General features: G+C 39.0%; 1 protein-coding gene across 2 annotated transcripts; it reads left to right on the plus strand.

Moving 5' to 3' along the window:
• Positions 1-9,654: 9,654 nt before the first annotated feature.
• cnih2 (cornichon family AMPA receptor auxiliary protein 2) lies at positions 9,655-25,766 on the plus strand. 2 transcript variants are annotated; one of them, XM_074611105.1, is made up of 6 exons: positions 9,662-11,334; positions 14,065-14,133; positions 17,767-17,814; positions 20,495-20,607; positions 20,689-20,832; positions 20,990-25,766. In XM_074611105.1, exons 1-6 carry the CDS (start codon positions 11,239-11,241, stop codon positions 21,015-21,017), a joined length of 498 nt encoding a protein of 165 aa, XP_074467206.1. In that variant the 5' UTR covers positions 9,662-11,238; the 3' UTR covers positions 21,018-25,766. The 2 variants fall into 2 exon arrangements, with proteins under 2 accessions (XP_074467204.1, XP_074467206.1); XM_074611103.1 differs by having other exon boundaries at positions 9,655-11,334; positions 20,689-25,766.
• Positions 25,767-26,092: the final 326 nt, after the last annotated feature.

Raw genomic sequence — 26,092 nt, forward strand, 5'->3', positions numbered from 1 at the left:
AGTGCTCAGTCGTCTTGCGCGGGCCTCTCTCACGCTGAACTTAGCCAAATGTGAGTTCGGGAAAGGCACCGTCACGTATTTGGGTCGTCAAGTGGGTCAGGGTGAGGTCCGGCCCATCGAGGCTAAAGTTAGTGCGATAGCCGAGTTCCCCGTTCCAAGCACCCGACGTGCATTGCGGCGTTTCCTCGGCATGGCAGGGTACTACAGAAGCTTCTGTAGGAACTTTTCTGCCGTGGTCCACCCACTGACTAGTCTCACGAGTCCCAAGGTAGAGTTTAAATGGACTCCGGAGTGCCAGCGTGCATTTGAAAGTGTAAAATCCCTTTTGTGTCACGCGCCGGTCCTCGCTGCCCCCGATTTTGCCCGACCTTTTAAGTTGGAGGTAGACGCAAGCGCCGTGGGCGCAGGGGCTGTGTTAATGCAGGAGGATGCAGATGGGATAGAGCACCCTGTCAGTTATTTTTCGAGAAAATTTAACCAGCATCAGTTCAACTATTCCACGATTGAGAAAGAGACGTTAGCGTTGTTGTGGTCGTTGCAACACTTTGATGTATACCTCGGTTCCTGTACTCTGCCCCTGGTGATTTACACAGATCACAATCCGCTCGTGTTCTTGTCGCGGATGTATAACCACAACCAGCGGCTCATGCGCTGGGCCCTGCTGGTACAGGAACGCAACCTTGTGATTAAACATAAAAAGGGTTCAGAAAATATTGTGGCCGACGCCTTGTCCAGAGGGTAAGGAGTATTGGTTGGATGTGAGGTTGTGACAACTCCGGTGGGTTTGTATTTATGTGGGGGGGTGTTACGGTCGCCGAGGTGACCGTTCGGTATTGTTAGTATTGTATTGTGGTATGTTGCTGTGCGGCGCTGTTCCCTGTGTTCTTTTTCTCTTGGTGCGTCCAGCTGTCCCGTCGCTCCAAGACGACGTCACGTCTTGGAGATTCCCTTCGGGGCCACGCCTCCGGAACGCTCTCAGGGGGATGCCCTTTGTTTCCCGCCGTTTGTGGTCCTGCCTCTGCCACGACACAAGTGATTAGCCAATCACCAGCCGGCTGGGCCGAGGGGGAAATAATTAAAGGCCAGCTGTGACCAGACCAAGGGGGGCAGTGATTATCATCGATCTGTTCCCCGTGCCTCTCGATTGTGTGTTGACATTGTTAACCAGAAATTGTGTATAAGTCCCACTGGAGTCAGTGGACTTTAGATTGTGATATTGAATGTTAACTAGTTTGAGGTACTCGTGTTTGTTTATACTTAATGGTGCATTGAGGTAGTTGTGTAATTTGTCTGTGTGTTAGGATTGTGCAGGGCTAGGGTGTGTGCCTTGTTTTCTCCTTTTCGGCCACCCTAAACCCTCGTTTTCATTTAGTAGTAATTCCATCCATTGTATGGTTTATTTTGCTTTAATTTCAATCACTCACAAATAAACAAGTGATTGCCTGATAACATCGGCTCTATGTTACTCCCTTTACCCCTACACCAACTCCGGGTTGTAACAACTGCTAAACAGTACACTGTACACAGTAGGCATTACAGTAACAGACTATTGATTCATATTTGATCAGCGCTGCCTAGTTTGACCGTTTAATCGGAGTTCGCAAGTGATTGACTCGTGGCTCTCATAGATGGAAGCTGGACGGCAGACTCCAGATCAGCTCTGATTGGTTGTTTTCCTCCGGTCTGTAAAATCCTGCAGATGCCATTAGGAGCACCGGAGGACACTGGAGGCACATGATTTTTTTTCAGATTACCTGTCTCATGTACTACTGTCAGGATATAGTGACTGTTTTATAAAAATATATATATTTTTTAAATCATATTTGCTCCATTTCTATGCACTGCTGCTTTAAAGCACAATTTTCAGAATCTTGATGGCAACAGGTGGTATAGGTGGTATTAGGTGGGATGGAAGGTACAGTAGCTGCATTATCGGTGAAAAGAAGTTGTTCTTTTCTTTGCCAGGTGTAATGAGGTTCACTGTGGTTTAGAGAGGGACAGGTACTGGAATATATTTAGTAAAACACACATAACTCATTGCTATAATATACATGGTATCTGAATTCCTGCTGTCTCGGTACAGTTTGCTGTGTGCTCATGTTTCATGCTTTATTCTCAGTTTTTCATACCTTCTGCCAAAGAGAAGTTATTGCAAAGCAACAGCTAACCTCTATGAAAACATGGAAAGGTCTTGAAGCATGATCTAAACAGTATTTAAAGGGCACAAGATTTCTGGTTAAAGGCTGAAAAGCTACCTCACTGGATTTGTTTTTGTTGCTATGGTAACTGTTCCGCTACTGAGTACCCGTGGATGTTGAGGACGTTTTTACGGTTGTGGGCCTGCTGAGCTTTTTTTTTGGCAGACACTTGTATATTTATTTTTAGCTTGGAATAAATTCATTAAAAATGGGATAATGTTCAGTGAACCGCTTGTCGTATTGTTGCTCTACATCATTCTGTGTGTAGTCTCTGCTGCCTTCCAGCATCAAGGTCAATAAAAATGTCTGCAATCTCTTTGTTGCCATGAGGTCACGATAAACACGCCATTAACACACTCATACTCGTTTGCGTTTTATTTGTCCATCAACAATCCAAAAGGGCCGTCATCTGCAAACCTGTGAGCTGTTTATGTAATTTATTTTATAGATGTTTGTTTGTATGGCATGAAGGGCAGCTAGAAAAAGCATCACTGTATCACAGTGATTTAGTTGTCAGGAAATACTGTTTCCTGTTGTTGTTCTTGACTGACAGCATCTGGGCACAATTAAATCCTGTATCCAACAGCTTCTTAACCAAAATATAAAGGTGTGATATTGTAAACTTGTCAGTGATGTGCTGTGCGCTGAAATTTATGCATTTTGTTTTAATACCTCTATGCCCAGGGCCGGCTTAAGGCATAAGCCCAATAGGCGGTCGCCTAGGGCGCCACCTTCTGGGGGGGTTGCTAGTTGCCCTCTAAAAAAATAAAATAAATAAATAATAATTAAAAAGAAATTTAAAAAATGCTGACCTTCCTCATTTTCTCCATTGAGGTAACAAATGAAGAAATAAATAAAAAAAGAAATACACTTTTCACCCCTGTAACTCTTGTTGTGGTGAAACTGACTTAACACTTTTAAGCCAACAATTTTGGGGACCAATTGTTTCTTTATATTATAATAAATACAAATAATAATAATAAATAAATAATTGATGAAATTCTTAATTTTTGTCTTGAAACCATTGCGAGGTCTGACGTGTGTTGCGGTTTACAAGGCTAGAGTTAGGTTTCTGGGGCTAGAGCCGGCCCTGTCTATGCCACACTGTTCCCTTTGGGTGCTCTGTTAGTTTAATTAGATTATTTTTGTCTTCATTGTTAAAATGATCAATAAAGCTGTTAGAAAAACATTTCATTTAGGCCCAAGGGGCAGCCTGTCAGGAGACATTAAATTGATCTCATCTTGTTTCTTAATGTATTGGTAGCATAGCTGATGACTTCTTTGCAACCTCAGAATGGTCAAGAAAGTGCTGCAATATCCCACCAAACACCGCCATCTGAATTATCAATAAGGATGCTCTCTCCATCAACTGCGCTTGTATGGATGCCTCAAAGCCTGAATGTACAGCAAATAAAACCATTGGAGGAATTTAGAATTCTGTTGTGAGAGTGAGTCATTTGTAAATCAATACTGCTGTTAGACACCTAATGTGGCCATCTGTTGCTGCCTCTGCTGCTCGTATGTTGCCATCTTGTGGACAATTTAAAATCTGTCAGTCTTCATTTTGCACTAATCCACCAATTAAAATGCTCTCAGATATACAGATTTGAACCAGGTGCGTTAAATGAATTACAGCGTCAGTCTTCATTGCTGTAGAAGCGGTAGCAGTCAACACAACCGGCATGTCAAGAGTCCAACTGTAAACTGATTTAAAAAATAAGAATGCTTTTATTCTGCAGTAATGCATATGAGCTTTTTGGTGTTAACTATATTAAACCAGCAGTTTTTCAGTGATGCATCAGTGAACACACCAGACTACTGTTAGACTTGTGATAATAAGATAAATAATCTCACTTTGCCATGTACATTATCAGGATTTTGAGATCTGCATAATTGGCTTAAAGGCTAAAAAGCTGTGGTCAGTGGTGGTGTTAGCATTTACATTATCATAAAGAGGGACAGTAACATTTCATTTAGTACTTTTACTCACATTTATTTCAAAACTTTTTATTCTACCATCTGTCTCATGTAGTTACCAGCTTCTTTGAATAAAATAAAAAAGGAATTCATTTACAAAAAAAGTCATTTTAAAAAGTATTCTCATCACTGAAATATGGAAAATGAAATTATCGACAGTGTGTACCTCGACTTTAACTTCTTTTTTTTTTTAACTATAAATGAACCACAAATATTGCATATGTGTTAAGTAAGTTATCCTGGCATCTAGTTAAAGTATTGGGGTTTCACTCAAGAGGTTTCATGTTATGTCTTTGCAGTGCGACAGGAATGTGGAAATACCAGAGCTGCAGTCACTTATTATCACCACTAGTGGGAAGCCTAATGCCGGCAATGGAACAACAGCAAGTCCACATACTGTGAGTTGCATAGTACATGATGCACTGCACTGACAGCGATGATCAATGTTCACTTTTCAGTTATCTTGCTTTTATCTGGGTATCTGACGTTATTTCCACTCTACTTATTCGCAGTCTATTGATCAATCATGTGACCAATAGATAACCCATATATATTTACCGTACCATCTTTCTTTTTTACAAAATAGCATATTCATTCATAGTGGACATAGAAACTTAAAAGAGAATTAAAATTGACCATAAACACAAACCATACAGCCAACTTTTCAGAAGGATATCCAAATCCATCTTCAACCATCGATGGGTTAAAAGGCTGATCACAATTTTTAAACAGAAAGCGGCTAATTCTGTATTCTTTGAACCTCATTTAGAAACAAACCTAAATATAAAACAATACTGCACTGTGCAATGACTTTTTATGTGACATTTCTTATGGCACACTAAACAATGACCATTTGCGAGATTTTTCATGACATACTATATTATGACGTTTTATGACTTTTTATTAAATAGTAAACTATGAAATTTTTTATGACATTTACTGTGACTTTGTATCGCATGTTATACTATGACAATTTTATGACAAACTATCCTATGACTTTTTTTCAACATACGACTTTTTTCTACGTACTATACTATGTCGAAAAAAGTCATAGAATAGTATGTCGAAAAAAGTGATTAAAAAGTCATAGTATAGTATGTTGAAAAAAGTCATCGAAAGGTCATAGTATAGTATGTTGAAAACAATGATAAAAGGTCATAGTATAGTATGTCGAAAACAATGATAAAAGGTCATAGTATAGTATGTCGAAAAAAGTCATAGTATAGGATGTCCAAAAAGTGATAAAAGGTCATAGTATAGTGTGTCGAAAAAAGTGATAAAAAGGTCATGGTATATGAATGTCATAAAAAGTCATAGTATAGTATGTTGAAAAAATAAAGAAGTTGTAGTATACTCTGTTGAAAAAAAAACATATTACAGTGTGTCGAAAAAATTAAAAAGTCATAGTATAGTATGTTGAAATAAGTGATAAAAACGTCATAGTATAGTATGTCGAAAAAGGTCATAGTATAGTATGTCGAAAAAAGTGATAAAAAGGTCATAGTATAGTATGTCGAAAACAATCATAGTATAGTATGTCGAAAAAATAAATAAGTTGTAGTATAGTATGTCGAAATAAGTGATAAAAAAGTCATAGTATAGTTTTTCAAAAAAAAGTCACAGTATAGTATGTTGAAAAAAGTGATAAAAAGTCACAGTATATTATGTCGAAAGAAGTGATAAAAAGGTCATTGGACATACTTTACTATGACTTTTTAATTTTTTTGATATAGTATTCAATGCCTTTTTTATTTTTCGACATACTATTTTATGATTTTTTTTCAACATACTATACCATGACATTTTTCTACACACTATTCTATGACTTTTATTGACTTTTTTTGACAATTTATACTATGACTTTATTCGACATACTATATTACTTTTTTGTGACTTTGTTCGACATACTATATTATGACTTTATGACTTTCTTTGTCATATTTTGGTTTGACTTTTTTTTTTACATACTATTCTGACTTTTTTCGACATACTACGTATACTATGACTTTTTTATAACTTAATATGACACACCATACTATTACTTTTTATGACTTTATAATGCACTATACTTTGACATTTTTCGACACACTATATAATGACTTTTATCAACTTACTATACTATGACTCTTTTCAGATTTTTTCTACATACCCTCCTATGCCTTTTTTCAAAATACAACTTTTTAATCCTTTTCCATCAATAAAACATGAAAAAACCCAAGTGGGGCAAAGTATTATTTTTTTTTTAAGTTTAAATAATGTAGAGTGGAGACGGCCCATCTTTATACACTCCCTATAAGCATATTCCATATTGATATTAGCAATTTTGGATTTTCTTTTGGTTTCCCTGTAACAGGCTGCTCAGGCAAACCAATGTCAAAGCCTGAGTCAAATTTGACAATAACTTGCTAGACAAAGCAGCATACACTTGCAGAATGCATTTAAGGTGCTTTACTATAGTTAATAATATTACATGGCTAAACATCAAGTAAGGTAGTTTTAATGAGAGCAAGATCAGTAGTTAAAGTGTTCACTCTGAAGGCCAGAGGACTAACGTTCTTGGACTTATTCCGGTGGTTTTGGTCCAAAATACTGGCTCAAGAGGGAGCCAAAAGCTCTAAGCCCAGGGCTGTCTGGCAGTCTTCAGCACCTTTGGCATTTAACTGCAGCTAATATAACTATATTACTAATCTAAGAAACTCATAAGCACACTACGCTTGGTGTCTCACTTTGACACAGAGAGGAAACTTGCTACTGTAGCAACTGAAGGTGAATATCTACAACCAAATTGTGTGTTTATCATAACTGTTATCTTATGGTTTAGCCAGTTTAACAACCCAAATTGCTTTCGTAATGATAAGTGAGAAAGTAATTTTTTTTTTAAATAACATCTCGACACAGTTTGAACAGACTGCAGGGAATCCCCGACCACTGACAACACAGTAAACCAAAATAGACCAACAACCTCTGCTTAACCATTAGATGGCTAACACACTAACCCAGATTGCTGAATACCACCCATTCACTGCTGTGTGCTGTAACCCAGATTGCATTTTTCACACCATATTTTAATGACAAGCCATATATACTGCTGTGTCCATATGAACCTGATAACCTGACTGAATTTCCAGGTCTTTTCACTTTAAGATGAGGCCAGCGATTCAGAGGTATGGAACCATGCCCCATGTGTATACAGTCAGATCAGCAATGTATCCACTAGGACACATGCAGCATAACATTCTTTCTTTCAATACTTTTTCTGTTGATCAGTGTCTAAGAATCCTGAATGTCCAAAAACAATTACTGATAAGTCATGCACACTAATAAACTCGAGCTATCTAACAAACCTTATACAGTATATACAGTTAAATCAAATCTGACAAGATGAGTCAATGAATTTTTGACAACAGCCAAGGCAAATGTTTATGTAGCAAGCTACCGCAGATTCCTAAACATTTGACACAAGGAAGTTGATATAATCTAATTTCTTTGTTCTTATGAACACCATAAAGATCTATTTCCCAACTTTGAGGAACCTGCTGCCATCCTGTCAATCCCCATAGACCCCCCTGCAGAAAACAGTGAAAAAGCTATAACAAACCAACTCTAACTACTACCTGCTCAGCACCAAATGGCAAACAGACAAAGTTAAAGACTAGCTGGTGAACATAGCATTTAGCAGCTAAAGAGACAGATATATTTTTCAAGAGTTAGTGGAATAGAAAACAGAGCTAAAAGCAGAGAGAATAATTGACTTACAGTCATTAAGTGGACAGAAACATGACTCTAAATGAATGATGTTGCTCTGTATCTGCTGGTTGTGTGCAGAGGCAACTGTTTGCTAACACGTTTAATATAAAATAAGGTTATGATATGTCAGTGTCATGTTTACAGCTTGTTTCCACTGCTCCCAGTGGCCAAAAATAGTTGGACCCCTGGAATTCCCTCAAAGACCCCGGTGGGATCCCTGGACCCCTGGTTGAGAACCACATAGTAGGTCATAAAAATACTACTACTATACAACTCTTTGTATAGTATGTCAAAAAAAATGTCATAGCAGGCCTACGTCATAAAAATATTATAAAAACATGTCATAGCTTAGTATGTCATAAAAAAGTCATAAAAGTCATAGTATAGTGTGCCATACAAATGTCATATAAAAGTGATAGTATAATATGTCGTAAAAAAAAGTCATAAAAAATATAGTATATGGGGTCACTATGCTGATCAGGGATTGAATATTTCCTATAATCTATGCAATCTGGGTTATGATTATGTGGATGACACTCCAAGTGTCGGCAGCTGCTGGTTAACACGCTGTTATATTGCAATAGGGAAGGAGGAGAAATGCAGGAGCTGACAGGATCTGGAGATGATCTGTTTCCTGTCGCCCACAAAGTACTGATCAAATGCTTCTCCTCATCTCGATCCAGCACATAAGTGATTCCCAATCAGGGTCCTTCTGCAGTCGCATGGTGTAGGTGGAAAGCTCAGCTACACTCAACTAAAAATAGAGAAATGGTGATTTGATTAAAGGATTATTCACATATTTGTGTTAAAGGAAGAAAATAAACAGCCAAATAGGATTACAAATTAGAGTGATGCTCTTAAGACAATTTTTGAATAGCTAGTAAGCTGTCCATCAGCCTGAATCGTGGTGACGTTAATCATTAATGCCACTTAATGTGTGTTAAAATAGTTAGCACGCCAAAAGAGAAGAGGAAATACTTATAGCTAAAATGGATAAATGTTGAAACACCTTAAGTAATAAATTAAAAGTTAAAATAGATAGCTAAAAGTAAGGGATAAATGGTTGAAATTGGTAAAAGTATTGGATAAACAGTTGAAATAGTTGGCGGAAAAAAATGGATTAACGGTTGAAATAGGTAATGAATGGCATCCAGCTTCTGCCACTCCAGGTGGTAGTATAGTACAAATTCAAGCTTGACCAAACTTTGACAATTCAAAAAGTATTGTAACAATGTAACCACTTTTCTATAACTAATAGTGTCAAATAACCAGATTATAATCCATTCATGAGAAGATATTTGGAACATAATGGGTGGTCAAGCAGGTGATTCTTACAGTAACAAAAGATGTGGCAGTTATGTGCTTTAGATGGCACAAGTGGTTTCTAAAATCTGTTCAACAATAAACTGAGATTGGGGGGGAAAAAGAGAATGAAGAAAAAGTGAAATTGAGCAATTTAATAGATGTTGAGTGAATCGCTAATAGAGCAGAGAAATGAAAGAAATGACACCCTCTAAGAAACAGACTCGCAGTACATTTCATGAAATGACGGCTGACTGAAGGCTCTGGTGAAAGGGAATGACAGAGGGAGGGAGAGAAATGGAAAGAGAGAGAGAGAGAGAGAGAGATGCAGACAAAAGGAAACACATTTGCAGCCTGCCCTGCCCCCTCATCACTCCCTGGGGAACAAGGGATTATGGAAATGTATAAATGCAAGAGAGAGGGCGACTGACAGACAGAGAGGAGGAGGAGAGAGGGAGAGAGAGAGGAGAGGAGAGGAGAGAGCAAATAAGAGAGGGAGGGAGACAGAGCGATGCTATTGGTTGACCGTTATAACATCAAGCGTGATAGAAATATTTCTCTCGCAGTCTAAGAAATAGAGGAAGAGACAGACAGAGACGGTAGACTCAGGAAACACATTCAGGTCTCTGGGAGAGATAAAAAGAAAGAGCACTTTAGAAAGAAAGAAAGGCAAATAAGAAAAGAAAGGTGGACTAATTAACTTATGACTTCTGAGGGCTGTGGAGATTTTTGCTTAAGAACAGAAGAGATTTCTAAATCAGAATAAATGCGGCTCAACATGTAGATGTTCTCCATCTTTCTGGTTAAATTTCCCCCCTTTTTCCTCCCCTCAGAATTTAATACTTTACCCTGCACGTCAGCAAAAGACAAATCTGAATGTTTTTGGAGCAATCTGAGGGATGCGTCTGAGGGAAAGATGCAGAGCAGAGAATTGTGACATGGTGCCGACCCAAATTGACAGAGACGAGGAAAGAGTGGACTGTTCAGTGGCAGACACGTCTCCAACCAGACACAGGTATTCTCTACTCGATATTAAGACCGGTCAAGATGTTGATCCATGCTAACTCAAACTATCATTAATATTGTACTCTGATCTTGTATTTGTAAGTCCTATTGGCTGTGTGATGTTGGCACTGTAATGTTAAATAGTTGTTTCATTTGAATTCCAATATTAGCTGCCTCACTGATTTATACTTATTATTTTATACGTCATTATTTTATTGCAAAATCACTAGAAATTTGTCAGAATATAACTGTCTAAATGTGCAAAGCAATAGCTTGGATCAGATTCATGTGGGGGTAAATCATTTCCCCAAAAATGTAATAAGTAATATACCAAGAGACTGTCTCTGCAAATTATCACAGATAATCTGCAAACTATGGTTGTTTACAACTGTGTTTTAGAAATATGCGTCATTAATGGTGTTCTTGATTCAGAGCAACAGATGAACTGAAAAGCCATACAACAAACTGCTGAACTATCACAAGCCATAACCATCTTAAGACGACAAATCCTTTTTTTACAACGCAGTGCTGTGCTTAGTATCGACAAGAATCCTGTGCTTCTGTTGTCAGCGCGTCAGTCAGACACTTACTGTGAGGGGGGGGGGGGGGGGGGGGGGGAAATGTGTAGGCTTTTTCTAAAGAGAAACTACATGGAGAAGGAGGAGGAGGAGACAGACATCTTGCCTGTCAGAGACTGAAAAAAAAAGGAGCATCAGGCCAACGACAGACAACTGTGGCTGCATATGAGTGCTTCCTTAAAATCACGGCGAGACAGGGGTCGCCCTGCTGTCACATACACAAAAAGAGACAAAGACATGAGTGGAAGCAGTGAAGCAGAGCTGATTATTGATTGTTACTAAAACTGAGCGCTCTACCTGCCTGGAGGACACAGACTCCGCTCGCATCGGAGCGGGAAATAACCTCCACTGAAAGGAGGGAGGGCAATAGCCACAGACAGAGACAGAGAGAACGGGACAAGTTCCCTTTCTCAACCCATCCCGTCGTCAGGATGGCGGGCCCAGCCATGGCATTCACCTTTGCGGCCTTCTGCTACATGCTCACCTTGGTGCTGTGCGCCGCTCTCATCTTCTTTGTCATATGGCAGGTGAGTAGCACTGAGCACACTGGAGCCACTGCACACACAGAACAGAAACTAAAATAAGGCGCATGTACAGTAGGGCCCTGTGAAGGTCCACGCTCCATCCCACGCAGGCAGACAAACACATCCACCTACACACGCTTGTAGAACACTGACAGGAACACGGCATACGCACACCTCGCTCAGGTACTCTGGAGGTAATGGCATGCATAAAGGTGTCAGCTGAATTTGCACCTACTATTTGTGACTGACATCTTGAATTGCCTCTTTAAAAGCCACCAAGTGACACTTTGTTCCCTTTAATGTCAAACACCTCGCTGCGAAGGAATAATTGGTTGAAACAGACAACAGAGGAGACGCATAAGCCTGAAAAACACAGAAGTTTATTTGTCTGTTTTTCATCTATTTCCCTACAGTGACCTGCTTACATGCTGGTTTATCACTAATTAACTGAAGCTTGTCTGACCTCTGACACACTCAACAAAAAGACCAACCGGCTCCATCTCTCCACAGTAAAGCAACGTAGGATCCCAGAGTAACTAACAATAAACAGTTCTTCAAACAAGGTGTTCAGGCTTCAGCAAACTGCACAAAATGAGTACAGGGAGGCGACAAAACACAATGATCATAAATCCCACCGCCAGACTGTTGTGAATCTGTCTGCCCGCGGCATTTTGAGTGGAATTTACACAGCTATTGCCGGACACCGGTGAGCTCGGCTTGCTGGTTTACACCAGTGCAGACTGAACAAATACTTTGATCCCTCACCTTTAACATCAGACCCACGGAAGCAGGAATAACGTGAAATACAAAACACATCATAACGAACATAAGACTTGAAATGACTAACGTACCAATTGACTAAGTGGGTGAGACTACATATGAGTCAGTCAGCGTGTCTGTGTGTGAAAGAGACGGGGAGAAGCGTGCGTCTGGCTCAGCATTCAGCCATGTGATTGAAACGCTTATCAAACTATGATCACCCCTTCCCCCCAGTCTGCCTCCACCCACGGGCACAGCACCCCAATTCTATGTGGCTCTCAACCAATCAGTTCACAGCTATAGTAACCATGGTGCCCACTGAGGGGCTCACCATGTCGCCATGGAAACTGCATCTGTTTACAACAGAGCTAAGTGTGAAGGAAGACGAGGGAGAGCCGTACAGACTCGTGTGGGGAAATTACCACCAGGACTGTTTCTATTTCGAACACACAGTGTTTTCACATTGTCAGTCATTGTTGACGCAAATCAGATGCTCACTTATCTGCAAATAATGTCTGCCTTTTTATTGCTTTTCAATGAGCCGTCAAAGATAAGCTCCGCTGTTTAAAAGCCGAACTGATGATAGGCACAGCGGGTGGCCTTTACACCGAGAATTGTTTGTATTTTTATAGAGCTATTAATCAGGAAGCTGGCGAGAAAAATTATCACTTATACTCACCTCACAGGGAGCAGTTAGAGAGCTATCAGCGTAGTCTATCCAAACAATGACATTACTTTCTCCACAGTGACCTCAATTTATTATATTATGATGTTATACTAAAGAGGGGTAAAATTGGGCAAGATATTATACAGACATCCAGTAGACCATAATCCTCAAAACACAAACTCAACAACGCATATTGTTTAAGTCTTGCATTTTAAAGAGGATCTATTATAGTTTTGTGCTTATCACTTTCCTTTAGTGTGTTATATAGATTTTTTGTGCATGTAAAAGGTGTGCAAAGTTACAAAGCCCCAAAGTCCACGCCAAAGGGAGTTACTCTCCCCCACAGAAACACTGCTCCTGAACTGCCTGAAACGCCTTGATTGAAGTCCCGCCTTTTTGTCCGTAACGTAGTGATGTCACCAAGTAATACATTTGCATAAAACCTGCCTCGAGGCTAGTTTGGCACGCCCTCAAACACAGCTAGATATGGGCAGACCTGGAGTTGAGTCCAAAGAGTTTGGTTCGGTCAACCAATCACAACAGAGTGGGCCAGCTGACCAATCAGAGCAGACTGGGCTTTACGGGGGGGCTCAAATAGAGCTAGTGTTTCTAGTAGAAACCCAAAATACAAGTATGCAAAAAGTGAACATGATAGAGCCTCCTTAAATATAACACATTTTTGCCAAACATAACTTTGAATGTGGTGATTGTTTTAATCCTGCCATATTATGAGTAAATAAATGCTGTTATTAGTTAATTTGACAGCAGACTATGTCTCAATAGATATTCTATGTTTCTAATGTGAACTTTATTATCAGGCTTAATTTAAGGAGACTGTTATATTATGTTAGAGGAGATGAAAAACAGAACAGAAAGGGTAAAATCCAACACACAATACAGGGAGAATTTAAATCAGAATTTTTGCACCTTAAATAGTAAAAAACGACATAATGACACATGACGCATGTCGGAGCTCACACACAGTGTGAAGGAAAAGAGAAAGGCTGTAAGTAATTATATATGTACTCATTCACCATTTAATTACCACGTGTGCTCGGGCAAAGTGAGCGATGTGGCTGCAGCTGTATAAGATGCAGCGGGTGTGCAGCACAGTAAGCTGCTCTAGCAGAGTTGAAACAGTATTGAACAGGCTGAGACTTAAGACAAGTCACTTTCTTAAGAGTGTAGCGTTGAAAAGATACCAACTATGTCTTTATTTGACACCTTACAGTTACAGTATGTGCATTCGTTAGTGCTCTCCAAAGGTAACTAATTGAAAACAAACTCACGTCTGTTATTTTTTTCAGATCATTGCGTTTGATGAGCTTCGCACAGACTTCAAAAACCCCATTGATCAGAGCAATCCCACCAGAGCGGTAAGAACCCTGCTGTTTCCCTTCTTTCAAGAATGATCAAACCCTCGCGTGCACACAGAAAATCCCTTCTTTTCAGCTCCAAGAAGAGCCTTCAGTGATCTACACAGAACAAATTGAGGATTTCGCTCCAAAAATTGCCTTGAATTCCTCAGTCAATATTAGAAATTTCCAAAAACAGAGTACAGAAACAGACTGAATTTATGAAGAATGGAATTTCATGAGGAATCCCATAGCCATTTATGCCTGTAATCATACTGAAAAAACAAGCTATTATTTTATGTAAATGAAAGTTTTTGTGATTTTGGAATGTTTTATTCAGCTACATTTAGTTGACATCAAATATTTGTACTAAACAATTCATCCAAGCATTCATGGCAGCATTTGCCTTGAACACTCATTTGTATGCAGATTAAGCAATCAACCTTCCTTAAAGCCGGAGGCTTGTTGGCCTAATCAATTAAAGAGATTGATGCCAAATGAAGCCGCTGTTTATACAGTGAGATACTGTGCTGTCGCCACAATAAAAGTGCAAATACGAGGTTTCACCTCACAGTAACAAGAACTTATTCACTCGAGTCACATTCGAAAATCTCTCTCTCAATCGTTTTTTTGCAGAAACATAAAACAACATCACCGTGAGTCAGTAACGACGGCCATTATTCATTTAGCAAGTTACCAGCAGCTGTGAATGTCTTTTTCACAAGTTAGCTAATGTTCTAGCAATCATGTGAACCTGCATCTGAACTGCAAAGCGAGAGTGATGAGGAGTGGGAGAGGAAACTGTGAAAGCAGACTGTGGGAGTGTGGAGGCCCGCCAGCTAAGGGGGGGTGGACACAATAACTGCAACACCTGTAAAGTATAATGCAACTGAAGTCAGTAGCTCCGAAATAAATACTGATGCGAATAATCGGTTTAAAGCGGAATGTGTCGTTTTTCAGACAAAGATGGAGAGCTAACAAATATTGAAAATTACAAGCTTACCTGCAGCAGGATTTGTATCCTTGGATTGCAGTACATTGAAGAGGTGTTTTTTCAATCTATAACTAACAACCTATACTTGTCAGCAGATGTGTTAAGAAAGAACATGATCTGCTAGAATGTGATGCTGCCAGTCTCTACCAAAATCAATAAACTGCACAAACAGAAGAAGATATACACATGGCAACAGCCTTGGGAAATAAACAGCAATCATTTCTGATGTTAGCAGAGAGCAACACGTGTTCACGCAACTGCAATTATCTGCAAAGAACACAAAAGCTGTAAATATTTGTCAGTGAGAGAGAAATTATAAAAGAATATAACGGAAGAGACACAAACACGTGTTTCCAAATCAGGTTTATGAGCACAGCCATTAATCACAGTGACAGTCTGTCATTGAACGCAACACTGTGATTGGCTGGTTGACAAAATGTGACTGATATGTAGAATTATTTCCTCTTGAAATGCCTTGAAAAGAGCAGTGCCATATGGCCGCAGTATTACATCTCTATTAATAAAATAACAAATAAAACAAAAGTCAAGCTCTTGACTTTTCCTTCATTACAAGCCTTCTTTAATATTAGTGGCTGTATAGAAAAACACAAGGCTGTTTATCAGTGAAATCAATCCTTTTATTCCTGCTACCTGATAAGACTACTTATTCTACATACTTGACAGCAATCATCGCCCTGCGTTTCTTTTATTTGTTCACTATATTGTGAAAGTAGCCTCACTGCTGCCTTTGATTAATGTCTTCGGTCGTGTTTCCCTTGTTGGAACAATTAAAAATTCATAGTGAAGTGGATGATCTGACACTAATTAGGGCATCGAACAGAGGCTCCAGGCTGTAAAATCTAAGCGGCGTTACTGCAGGACAGCAATTTATAAGTGCAATTAGAAACCATTAATTGTACAGTAGCTTAGCTGGCAGGTCCAGCGCTGTCCTCTTTACTAAGGATGCACCGATTGCAAAATTATGGGCGATACCAATACCAGTTTATTCCCTCTTTGGTGCCAGGGAAACAAAGACATCTTCATTCGAAAAAAATAATTGAACAGTCTTCTCTCTTCAGCCCTTCATTCATATCTTGAATGAGCACAAATTGTACAAATTTATGAAACGACCCATAAAATGACCTTCTTTCATATTAAAAATACCTGCTTCAAAAGCCCCTAAGCTTGCATACAACTACCTACCTCTATGAGAGGAATTTATTATCTGACCCAACAAAAACATTTTGTGAAACATAAATTAAATGTAATTATATCAGCAGCTCACAACATTTAGCTGGCACAAAATGAATGCAACACAACACACAAACATCGGCCACTGCCATCGGTGAATGTCATCTCATTTGCCGATATGCCCTATTGCAGTCAATGAGCGAAAAATTGACCGATACCGATGTTTGGGCGATAAATCAGTGCATCCCTACTCTTTGCATTTTAAAGCTCAGTGTCGTGGAAGGATGCGGTGCATGAGTCACACAGAGATAGAAAAGAAGAAAATGACAGAGACCAAAACTGTAAATAGACAGTGATGCTGTGTCTGGCTCGGAGGCTGGATGTTGTAGATTCAGGGCAACATCCACTTTCACGTCACCCGGGGAGTTTGAATTTATGTCCACAGATTCATAAAAGGTGCAGCCTGTGGCTCGGGCTAAAAGGAACGGCAGGGGCCTCAATACTGGAAGCCACCACCCTGTAACTAAGACAGATGCTTCAATATGTCACAAAATGAGTGAGAGAGTCTTTCCAGCTGAGGCTTCATTAAATACAGAAGAAACAAACACCAGTATGGCATATCCATGCTAATTAACTACTTGATATATTTTTGTTTCGCAGAATAAATGAAGCAAAACAAATTAACAGTCCATCTGTTAATTACCTGACTATTAGTACTTTTGTTTGGCCATGGACACAGATTAATCCAGGTGGATGAAATGCAGCAAAACATATCATTTGCCTTGCTAGCTAATCAATGGACAACCAAATAAAAGATCACCCTGAGAGGCCACTACCTGCTGGCTAGTAGAAGATGGATGGCTTTCATTTCTAAAACGGATCATTGAGCCTTCTCTCATGGCTCACAGGGGACACCAAACTGTCTTTAGTGCAAAAAGCATCACTGTCCTTATTGCTTCGAATGTGGCTGATGTCTTGAACAGTTTCCATCAGTTTGGCTTAAATCAACAACCCACATTTTATTTTTTTGTGCTTGGTTGCATGTAAAATATATATTTTAGGTATATATTGGAAAATAACTTAAGAGATAGAAAATTAAGTTGGTTAGTAAGTCAATTATTAGGGATGCACCGATCCAACTTTTTCAATCCCAATAGCGATAACTTTTTTAGTGGCTAAGGTGGAGTTGTAAGGTCTTATAGGGCAGACAGAATCAATTTATATTGTACAGACGCATCTTTTGCCATGGCCATAATGTTTATATTTAAGCAGGAATCTCTGTAATTGAAAGCACTCAAAGTTTTTGCATTTCACTGAAGTGTGTCAGCTGAAAAACAGAATTCTCTGAAGCTTTGAAAGCATGTATTGTTTCTGCCTTGAGATTCATTTTAACGGACAGACACAATTAGTGAATGATGAATGATGAAGAAATACGCAGACTGTTACTCAGACTTTCTTTACATCCACAGAGGGAAAGGATTCTCAACATTGAAAGGATCTGCAACCTGCTCCGCAGAGTGAGTAAAAAATTGTTTTTTTACCTGCTGATGGTGAATGACTCAACAGAGGGGCTTCAGACAACCATGACCAATTTGTCTCTCTAACCATTGTGAGGGCTGTGACACACAGTGATTCATTTCACATGTCCGTCCTCACAACCCATCATCGCCGCTCTGCAGTCACACAGAGATGGAGAACAGTTACACCGTCAAGTAGTTATTTCTTCCCATTTCAAGGCTTTCAGAAAGAGAACGCATTGTCCCTGAAAAGAAATGCGACATGCTGTCCAGGCCATTTTGAACGTGCATGTGTTAGAAACACCATTAGGTACAACAGAGGATTTCAAATGAGCTCAAGCTATTATATTGATAAAGAAACATAATACAACGGGAGCTTTAGGGACGGTAGCATGTTAACTGCACTATTGGGGCCCATACTGTTTATGCAGAGTACAGTATTGTCTTACAAGGTTAGCTCTGGGATCACAATTTGAACCATAATGTATTTTAATCTATATTTAAATCTTTATGATTGAATGAGTCAGTTTATTAGGTTCAAAAGGAGGAAAATGGTTATTGAAGGTTTACCTGTATTTAGCTAGTGATTCACAGATGTTTTCTATTGACTTATGGTTTGATTTATTAAATCATTATTTTCCACAGTGGTGCAGTGAAAGGAACTTAAGTGCCACTGATTACTCACCCACTCCACTACTCCATAATTGAAAAAGAAATTAGATGTCACGTCTTTGTTTAATAGGGCAAATATTTCAATTACCTTTAACTGTAAGAGAGGTACCATGAGAATGTTCACCAATGCAGAGCATGATGCAGTAGAAAATCTGTTTCCTAATCCATTTTCTATTAGAAAGGTGATCAATCTAACCTGCTAATTCAACTAATTTAATATTTAGTTTTCACTCCATTATTCAGTCTGACATCGTGTTCATGCCAAACCAGCCCGGAGGGTTGTTTTGCCACATCCAGGTGGTGACATATGTATCTGTCTATTCAATAATGTTGTCAGTCAAAGAGAAGCTGTTGATTGGAGCAATTAAAGGGTTAAAGGGTCAACAAAATAATTATGCCGATTTAAAAGTTGCTGTTTAAAGCCAACCTGTTCTCATGGGAAGGCGTATAAATAGCACGTCATTTTAAGGACATTCCACATGTCATGTTAACGCATTTTAGGCTTTTTGCGTGTCATTTCACGACACGTTGTTACAGTGAAACAGTCGCAGTTATGTTTAGGCAACAAAACTATGGCAGCAGTTAGGTTTAGGCGACAAAACAGCTTGGTTAAGTTTAGGAAAAACATCATGGTTGGACTTAAAATAAGTATATAAACTTAGTACGGAAAACACATCTCCAAAGTAACTCAACAATGGGCTTAAAATAAGTATGTAGACTAAGTAAAATATGTAGGTAAACAACAAAGACCTAACATTAGTACGGAAAACACGTCTCCAAATTAACTCAACAACGTGCTTAAAATAAGTATGTAAACTAAGTAAAATACGTCTGTAAACAACGTAGACGTAACATACTGTAAATACGGAAAACACGTCTCCAAATTAACTCAACAACGGGCTTAAAATAAGTATGTAGACCAAGTAAAATATGTCTGTAAACAATGTAGGTGTAACATAATGTAAGTACGGAAAACACGTCTCCAAAATAAGTCAACAGGCTTAAAATAAGTATGTAAACTACGTAAAAAACATACGTAAACAACGTACACCTAACATGAGTACGGAACACACGTCTCCAAAATAAGTCAACAACAGGCTTAAAATAAGTATGTAAACTAAGTAAAATACGTATGGAAACAACATAACATAAGTAGCCTACGGAAAACATGTCACAAACGTCACTTACATAATTCAAAAGTCAAGAACACCTTGGGACACCGCTCCCTTGGTTGAAAGTCCTGTGTTTGTTTGACCCATGCACTTCCCCTCCCGTCCACCATAAGCAGTCTTTCTCACTATTTATTCTACATTATTAGCTCTGAGTGTAGCATATTTACATGGATGCGTTTACATTGCAGTCAATAGCCTACAGACTACATAGCGTGAAATGACGCGCCAAGAACAGCATTGTTATTGCACGCAAAATGACTTAAATCGCTGTGTCATTCATATGCCATTTGGTGAGACCGGGCTGTTAAAGGAGTTGGTGGAGACCAAAAGCCAGAGCCAAAAGAAGAGTGAATATCGGACTTCCATTTACATCAGGTGGCCAGATGGCCGACTTCAAATGAATGCTAATGTTGTTCTGTATAGCTGGATGTGCAAATAAGCGACTGTTTGCTAACAAGTTTGCGACATCAGCTTTAAAAGGTGATAATATGTCACTGTTGTGTTCACAGCTTGTCGATTCAGAGGTCAGGAAGCAAGCTAGTTATCTGAGCAATGTCAAACTACATCAGTTTCTACTAACATCTAAAACCCAGTCATGTATATGAAACTATATTTGCACTAGTAACAGCAGCGAGCCATGAGTAACATTAACACCCTCTGCGTGAAAGTGTTTGCCTTGCAGACAGTGTGATTTTGGTTTCGTAGATTGTAGTTATATCACAATATGCAACCCATGAGCGTTTTAGTGTTTTCCCAGCAGCTGTTGAAGTGTGATTACCGATTACTGTGGTTATACGCAGACCCATAACCTGACTCCCTGTGTCTGTTCTGGTTAGTTGGTGGTGCCGGAGTACTCCATCCATGGGCTCTTCTGTCTGATGTTCATGTGTGCTGGAGAGTGGGTCACACTTGGCCTAAATACCCCGCTGTTCTTCTACCATCTGTGGAGGTACAGTCCCATAACAGATGTCTGACACGCTTCTGTTGATCCGGTGCGAGCGTGAGCCAAACCTCTCTGCTTTTTTTTCAGGTTTTTTCATCGGCCAGCTGACGGGTCAGAGGTCATGTATGATCCCGTCAGTGTGATGAACGCCGACATTCTCAATTACTGCCAGAAGGAGTCCTGGTGTAAACTCGGCTTTTATCTGCTCTCTTTCTTCTATTATCTCTACAGGTCAGTACAAATTCACAATCTTTTCAATTCAATGTCGTTTGATTAGGTTTCAGCGACGCCTTTCAGATTTGTTGCGATGTTGTGTGAACTCGGCAGCACAATTACTGTTTTACTCCCTTGTTCTCCATCTGCTGCCACGGTCTATTTGCCGCTGAAGTATGGTCTACGCCTTGGTGAGCTTCTAACAGACAGGATATCTGGAGAAATAAGAGGAAGTATCTGTATCTGTAATAATGACACAGAGGAACAAATGGACACATCAACTCTTCCTCTCTCCATGTATCCTTCCCATCACTGACTTGGGTTTTTGAACAATCTAACCTTGGACAAAACGAGAAGGCCAATCTGACTGATAATGTGAATGTAAAAGCCTCCACTCAATTATATTGCTTTGACCCAGATACTGCTGTCGGACAACTGGACAAAGTTTTGAAGGACTGAAACGAAACAGAAAGAGCACGCAGCAGGTGTGTTGCCTTTGACCCACTCTACGAATTAACAATATATTTCTGAAGGGCTGGAGTTTTCCCATGCTGCTCTTACTGATAGAGTCGCTCAACTCACTGTGAATCTCCAAACACTTAGGGGCTGGAAGACAAAATAATATGTCTGTATTCTTTGACTTTGACAATGTACTAAAAGCAGGATTGTTTTGGAATCATTCCATGTATTTAAGATGATAGGCACCTCTAATATCAAGCCACTGCTTTGATTGTGTTAACAGGAACATAAAAGCTTAAGAAGCAGGTTAAATTGTACGGGACATATTTAAAGCACTGTAAGAAATGGAAAAGGCCTGTCAGGGAAATAACAGATAGGTGTGTGTGCACTTTTAACCAGGATGGAGTAGAGCATAGACCAACTCAGCATCTCCTTGACGCCAGTTTCACACTGTAACAAAAACAATAAGGGGTTAATCAAGAGTTTGACTTCAAGGGTCAGTGTTTGTAATGTGCATTCAAAATAAGTATGTCCATAGCTGTAAGGAGGTATTTTAATGCTACATGCTAGGTTCATGCTTTCCAAAGAGCTTCGTGCTCAGACATTTAATGCCAAAAGTTTATATATGGAAAAACATTGTGCCAATTTAAAAGTCAATTAGTGAAATCAAGTGAAAAGAAAAATGATGGGGCAGTATCTTCATCTACATGCACCGATGTGCATTTGTCTGTATTTTCACTTTCTGTAACACGCATTTCATTTTGGCACAATGTTTTGAAAAAAAAAAAATAGACAAAAAATGTAGTTTTGTTGTATTTTTTAGTGTGCAGGGAGCGCCTTATTCCTATTTCCAGTTTGCTCTTACTCATCTGCATCTATACTATAGTCATTTTAGCACAGTAACTTTTCTCTGATCTGAGGTAGAATATAGAAATCTCATGTACGAAAAAGCAATTAAAAACAGCAATGTGATATGGTTCATGAGACATATCGATGCCGTGTTATTCAGTGTATGTAATAACAGTGAGTGGGACAAAAGTGGCAGATGAGACAATAATGACAATGTTTCGGTTATTTCAGAAGTGTAAAGACATTAAAGTCATCTCAATAAATACGTCTACAATCATGCAGTTTCCGAAGGGACAGACATTAATGCTGCTGACGTCCGGCAAACAGCGAAGCCTTTCCTCAGCTGGCGCTGCCTTTGCTATCATGTGTTCATTAGTTTGATCTGTTAGTAGATAAGTGGTGGTACAAATGTGTGATTTTAACAGCAGTAGAAAAACAGAATCTCTGGAGCTTGAGAACAAACTGTGATGTTTGTAATACGCCGGCTCCAAATGTAGTAAATGATGGTGATGACACGTCTGGTATGTAAACTGTGGGACTCAATACAGGAAAATAACAGCATATTGAAGCCCTAGAAGTAGTTTCTAATTCTGTCAAAAGATTTACTACTAAAATTTACACCTCAACAACAGCTTTGATGAAGTTTCAACAGTAGTTGTGTTACTGATATTCAGGATTTTTTTTTCATTGTTAAAGGAGCAGTGTGAAGGATTTAGTGGCATCTAGTGGTGTGGTTGCAGATTGCAACCAACTGAAAACCCTTCGCTCACTCCTCCCTTTCCAAGCGTGTCAGAGAACTACGGTGGCCTTCAGGTAATGTTAAAATTCAAAAGGCTCTCTCTAGAGCCAGTGTTTGGTATACTGAGCTACTGTAGAAACATGGCGGAGCAACATGGAGGACTCCGTAAAGAGGACCCGCTCCCTATGTAGATATGAAGGGCTTATTCTAAGCTAATGAAAACACAGTGATTCTTAGTTTCAGGTAATTATACACTAATGAAAACATAGTCATGAATATTATATTCCATCTCTGCTAATAGATCCCCCTAAATCCTACACACTGGCCCTTTAAACTGGCAAAATGACTTCTGAAAACTTAAATACAGAAAACAGAATATTACATATTATTGCTTTTGCTACACAAATCATTTTGCTGTACATTTTGTGTATGTTAGTATATTTATGACAGGTTTAACTATAGTTCAATTGGGAGCAACTATGGATACCAAAATTATTTAAGCAATAGGATAAACCTGGCAAAGTTCTATTTTTTAGTTAGTGTCAATAAATCCCATGAAAGGACTAAAACCAACAATGTGTTAATATCTTTTCTATCTTACCTATCCTGTCAGTGGCACTCAGCCCCATGCCTATTTGTTTCTAAATCTTTAAAAACAGGTTACAAATATATTGTATTGTAATCTTAAAGGCTGAATGTCCTAAAACAGCGGGGCACTGTAGTTTTTAGGAAATGTCACTCAAAGAAGAGTAAATGGAGCATTTCTAGGGGACTATTTTCAGCAGCGGATTAATACATATTTGCTACAGCTGTAGGACGATGTATGTGGGTTGGATTTAAAATAAACTACAGTGCTCATGTTGAGGGTGAGGGTTTATAGACAATATTTGTCATTGTTTTGTGTTAATAATTGATTTCCAATAATAAAAATATACATAAATTGCATAAAGCAGCATGCTGATAAGAGTATAAAATACTTGCTTAAAGGTACATTTTGAATAGATAAAAAATGGGTGATTAATTTGCGATTAACTGCGATTAACTATGGACAATCATGCAATTAATCGCAATTAAATATTTGTAATCGATTGACAGCCCTAGTTTTAATAGTTAACTGCTCTATGTCAAAGAGGAATAAGCTAGATCAATAATTTGCTACACAGGCATTGTTGGTTTTGATCTTTTCATAGGATTTGTTGACAGCAAGAAAAATAATGGATATCACCAGTCTTATCTTTTAAACACGAGTTTCATTCACAGTCAAAAAATGTTTTAAAAAGTGATTCATACATCACTGTCAAATGATTTTCAAAATGTATTTGAAGTGACTTTAAATAACATTTTGTCCTCAGTGCTGCTGCAGCAGTCGTTCTGTATCATATGTCTTACCATATGTGACAGAACATTCTTGATCGCTAGAAATCAAGTGCCACCAATTAAAAAAGCTCTGTGGCAGAGCTTCACCACACACACTTCTTGTGTCAATCACAGTCTGTTTCATGTCACTTTGGTACTAATGAAGGGTTTGGAGGGAGCAACTTGAACCGATTTCAATCTCAGCCAAATTGCAACATTTACTTGACTGAAGCAACTTTAATCTGTCAGTGTTCTTGGAGACACGCCGTAGATAGACAGTACATGCTGTGCCAAATGATGTTCTCACGAAAGTAATCACAGGACCCTGAGACCTCAAAACTCTGCCAACAAATGTGAGCGTGTTGAGTCTGGACAATCACTATTAAAGCACAGGAACACGAGGGAAGGAGGAGAAATACAGCTCGGTTGAATGTCATTATGTAGATGCTCTGAATTCAGGGGTTTTCAAATTGTGAGACTGTGGGCCTCCCCTCAGACAAAGCTTGGAAGAAGACGCCCCCTCACCCAGCCTTAATTTACTTGCTTAGTTTCACTCAATTCCTGGATGCCTATGGGGTCATGATTATGTTATTTGATCCTATAGACACCCAACAATTGAGCCAAGATAGCCTAATATTGCTGTTTGACATAACTTCAGACTACACCAAATACATAAAAAAGGTCTGTCCCAAGGCATTCATAGAGTGGATGACGTCATTTTGTAGGTTAACCAGGAATTTAGCATCGCCCTGGGTTCCCTCGTCAAAAAGCCAATGGGATTTTTCCGTTGGGTTTTGGATTATTGCAGAAAATAAGCACCGTGGCAAACAAACATTTATGATACTTTAACGTTTTGTTCAGCAAAATAATCTCCACGAATGAACACCACTTTTATGATTTTTGAAAGTGTGAATGCAATCGCCAGAAGTAAAAAGCTAACGTTAAAGGCCATAAACGAATTCCTGAGTGGGATATTTATTTTATATCATAGAACAAAACGTTAAAATATCTTAAGCTTGTGTTAACCACAGACCTTATTTCAGGCATCCAACTAAAAACCCATTTAAAAAACCCATTGACTTCCAGACGAGGGAACCGGAAGTGTTAAAATGTTAACTCAGTTCCGTGTTTTAGGACTCATTCATGCAGCACTTTATTCGTTTCTGGGAAAGTGGAAAAAACTACTGTATCTCTTTAAGCAAATCACACACATTTAGGCTATTCTATATGATCGTCTTGTGATAACTAATGTTATATCTAATGTAATATTGTTTCACTTGCATTCACTGAGCCTCCCCTGACACAGTTTGGAACCCCCCTGCGGAGGCCCGCCTCCCACTTTGAAAACCTCTGCTCTAAACAAAGCATTTTAGAAAATTGTATTTAAATATATCTATTTGTATCTGTCTTTTATACATTTATCATCAATGTACGCTACAGTAAATTTGGTGGATTACTTTAAATTTATTAGGTTACACTATGATGTACAGTTAATAAACAGCGATGATTCTCATGCCGTATTCTAATAAAACAGTAATGCCAAAAAAGATTATCTCCAAGCTTCTTACTTCCTGTCTGTTGAGGGTCAGTGTTTTGGCCATCTGTGAGGAGCTTTGCAGACGCGACGCTCTGCCAACACCAGAGATGTACTGGAGAAGAAAAAATAAAACTCTGAGGAGGATGAGGGGATTTTATGAGCGAGGATACTGAGTGGTGCATTAGATGGAGTATAGGAGACGAACTGCCACATGGAAAGCTGTTGAAAAACAGCTGCATTTAGAAGTGGTTTCAGAGACGTTCGCACAAGCTCTTAAAATGCACCAAAATAACTGAATTCCCTGAAAATGCCTCGCTGATGTGAAAAGAGCTTCTACT

This window comes from Sebastes fasciatus, chromosome 16 (genome assembly GCF_043250625.1).
Source record: "Sebastes fasciatus isolate fSebFas1 chromosome 16, fSebFas1.pri, whole genome shotgun sequence".
In the NCBI taxonomy this organism is placed as follows: Eukaryota; Metazoa; Chordata; class Actinopteri; order Perciformes; family Sebastidae; genus Sebastes; species Sebastes fasciatus.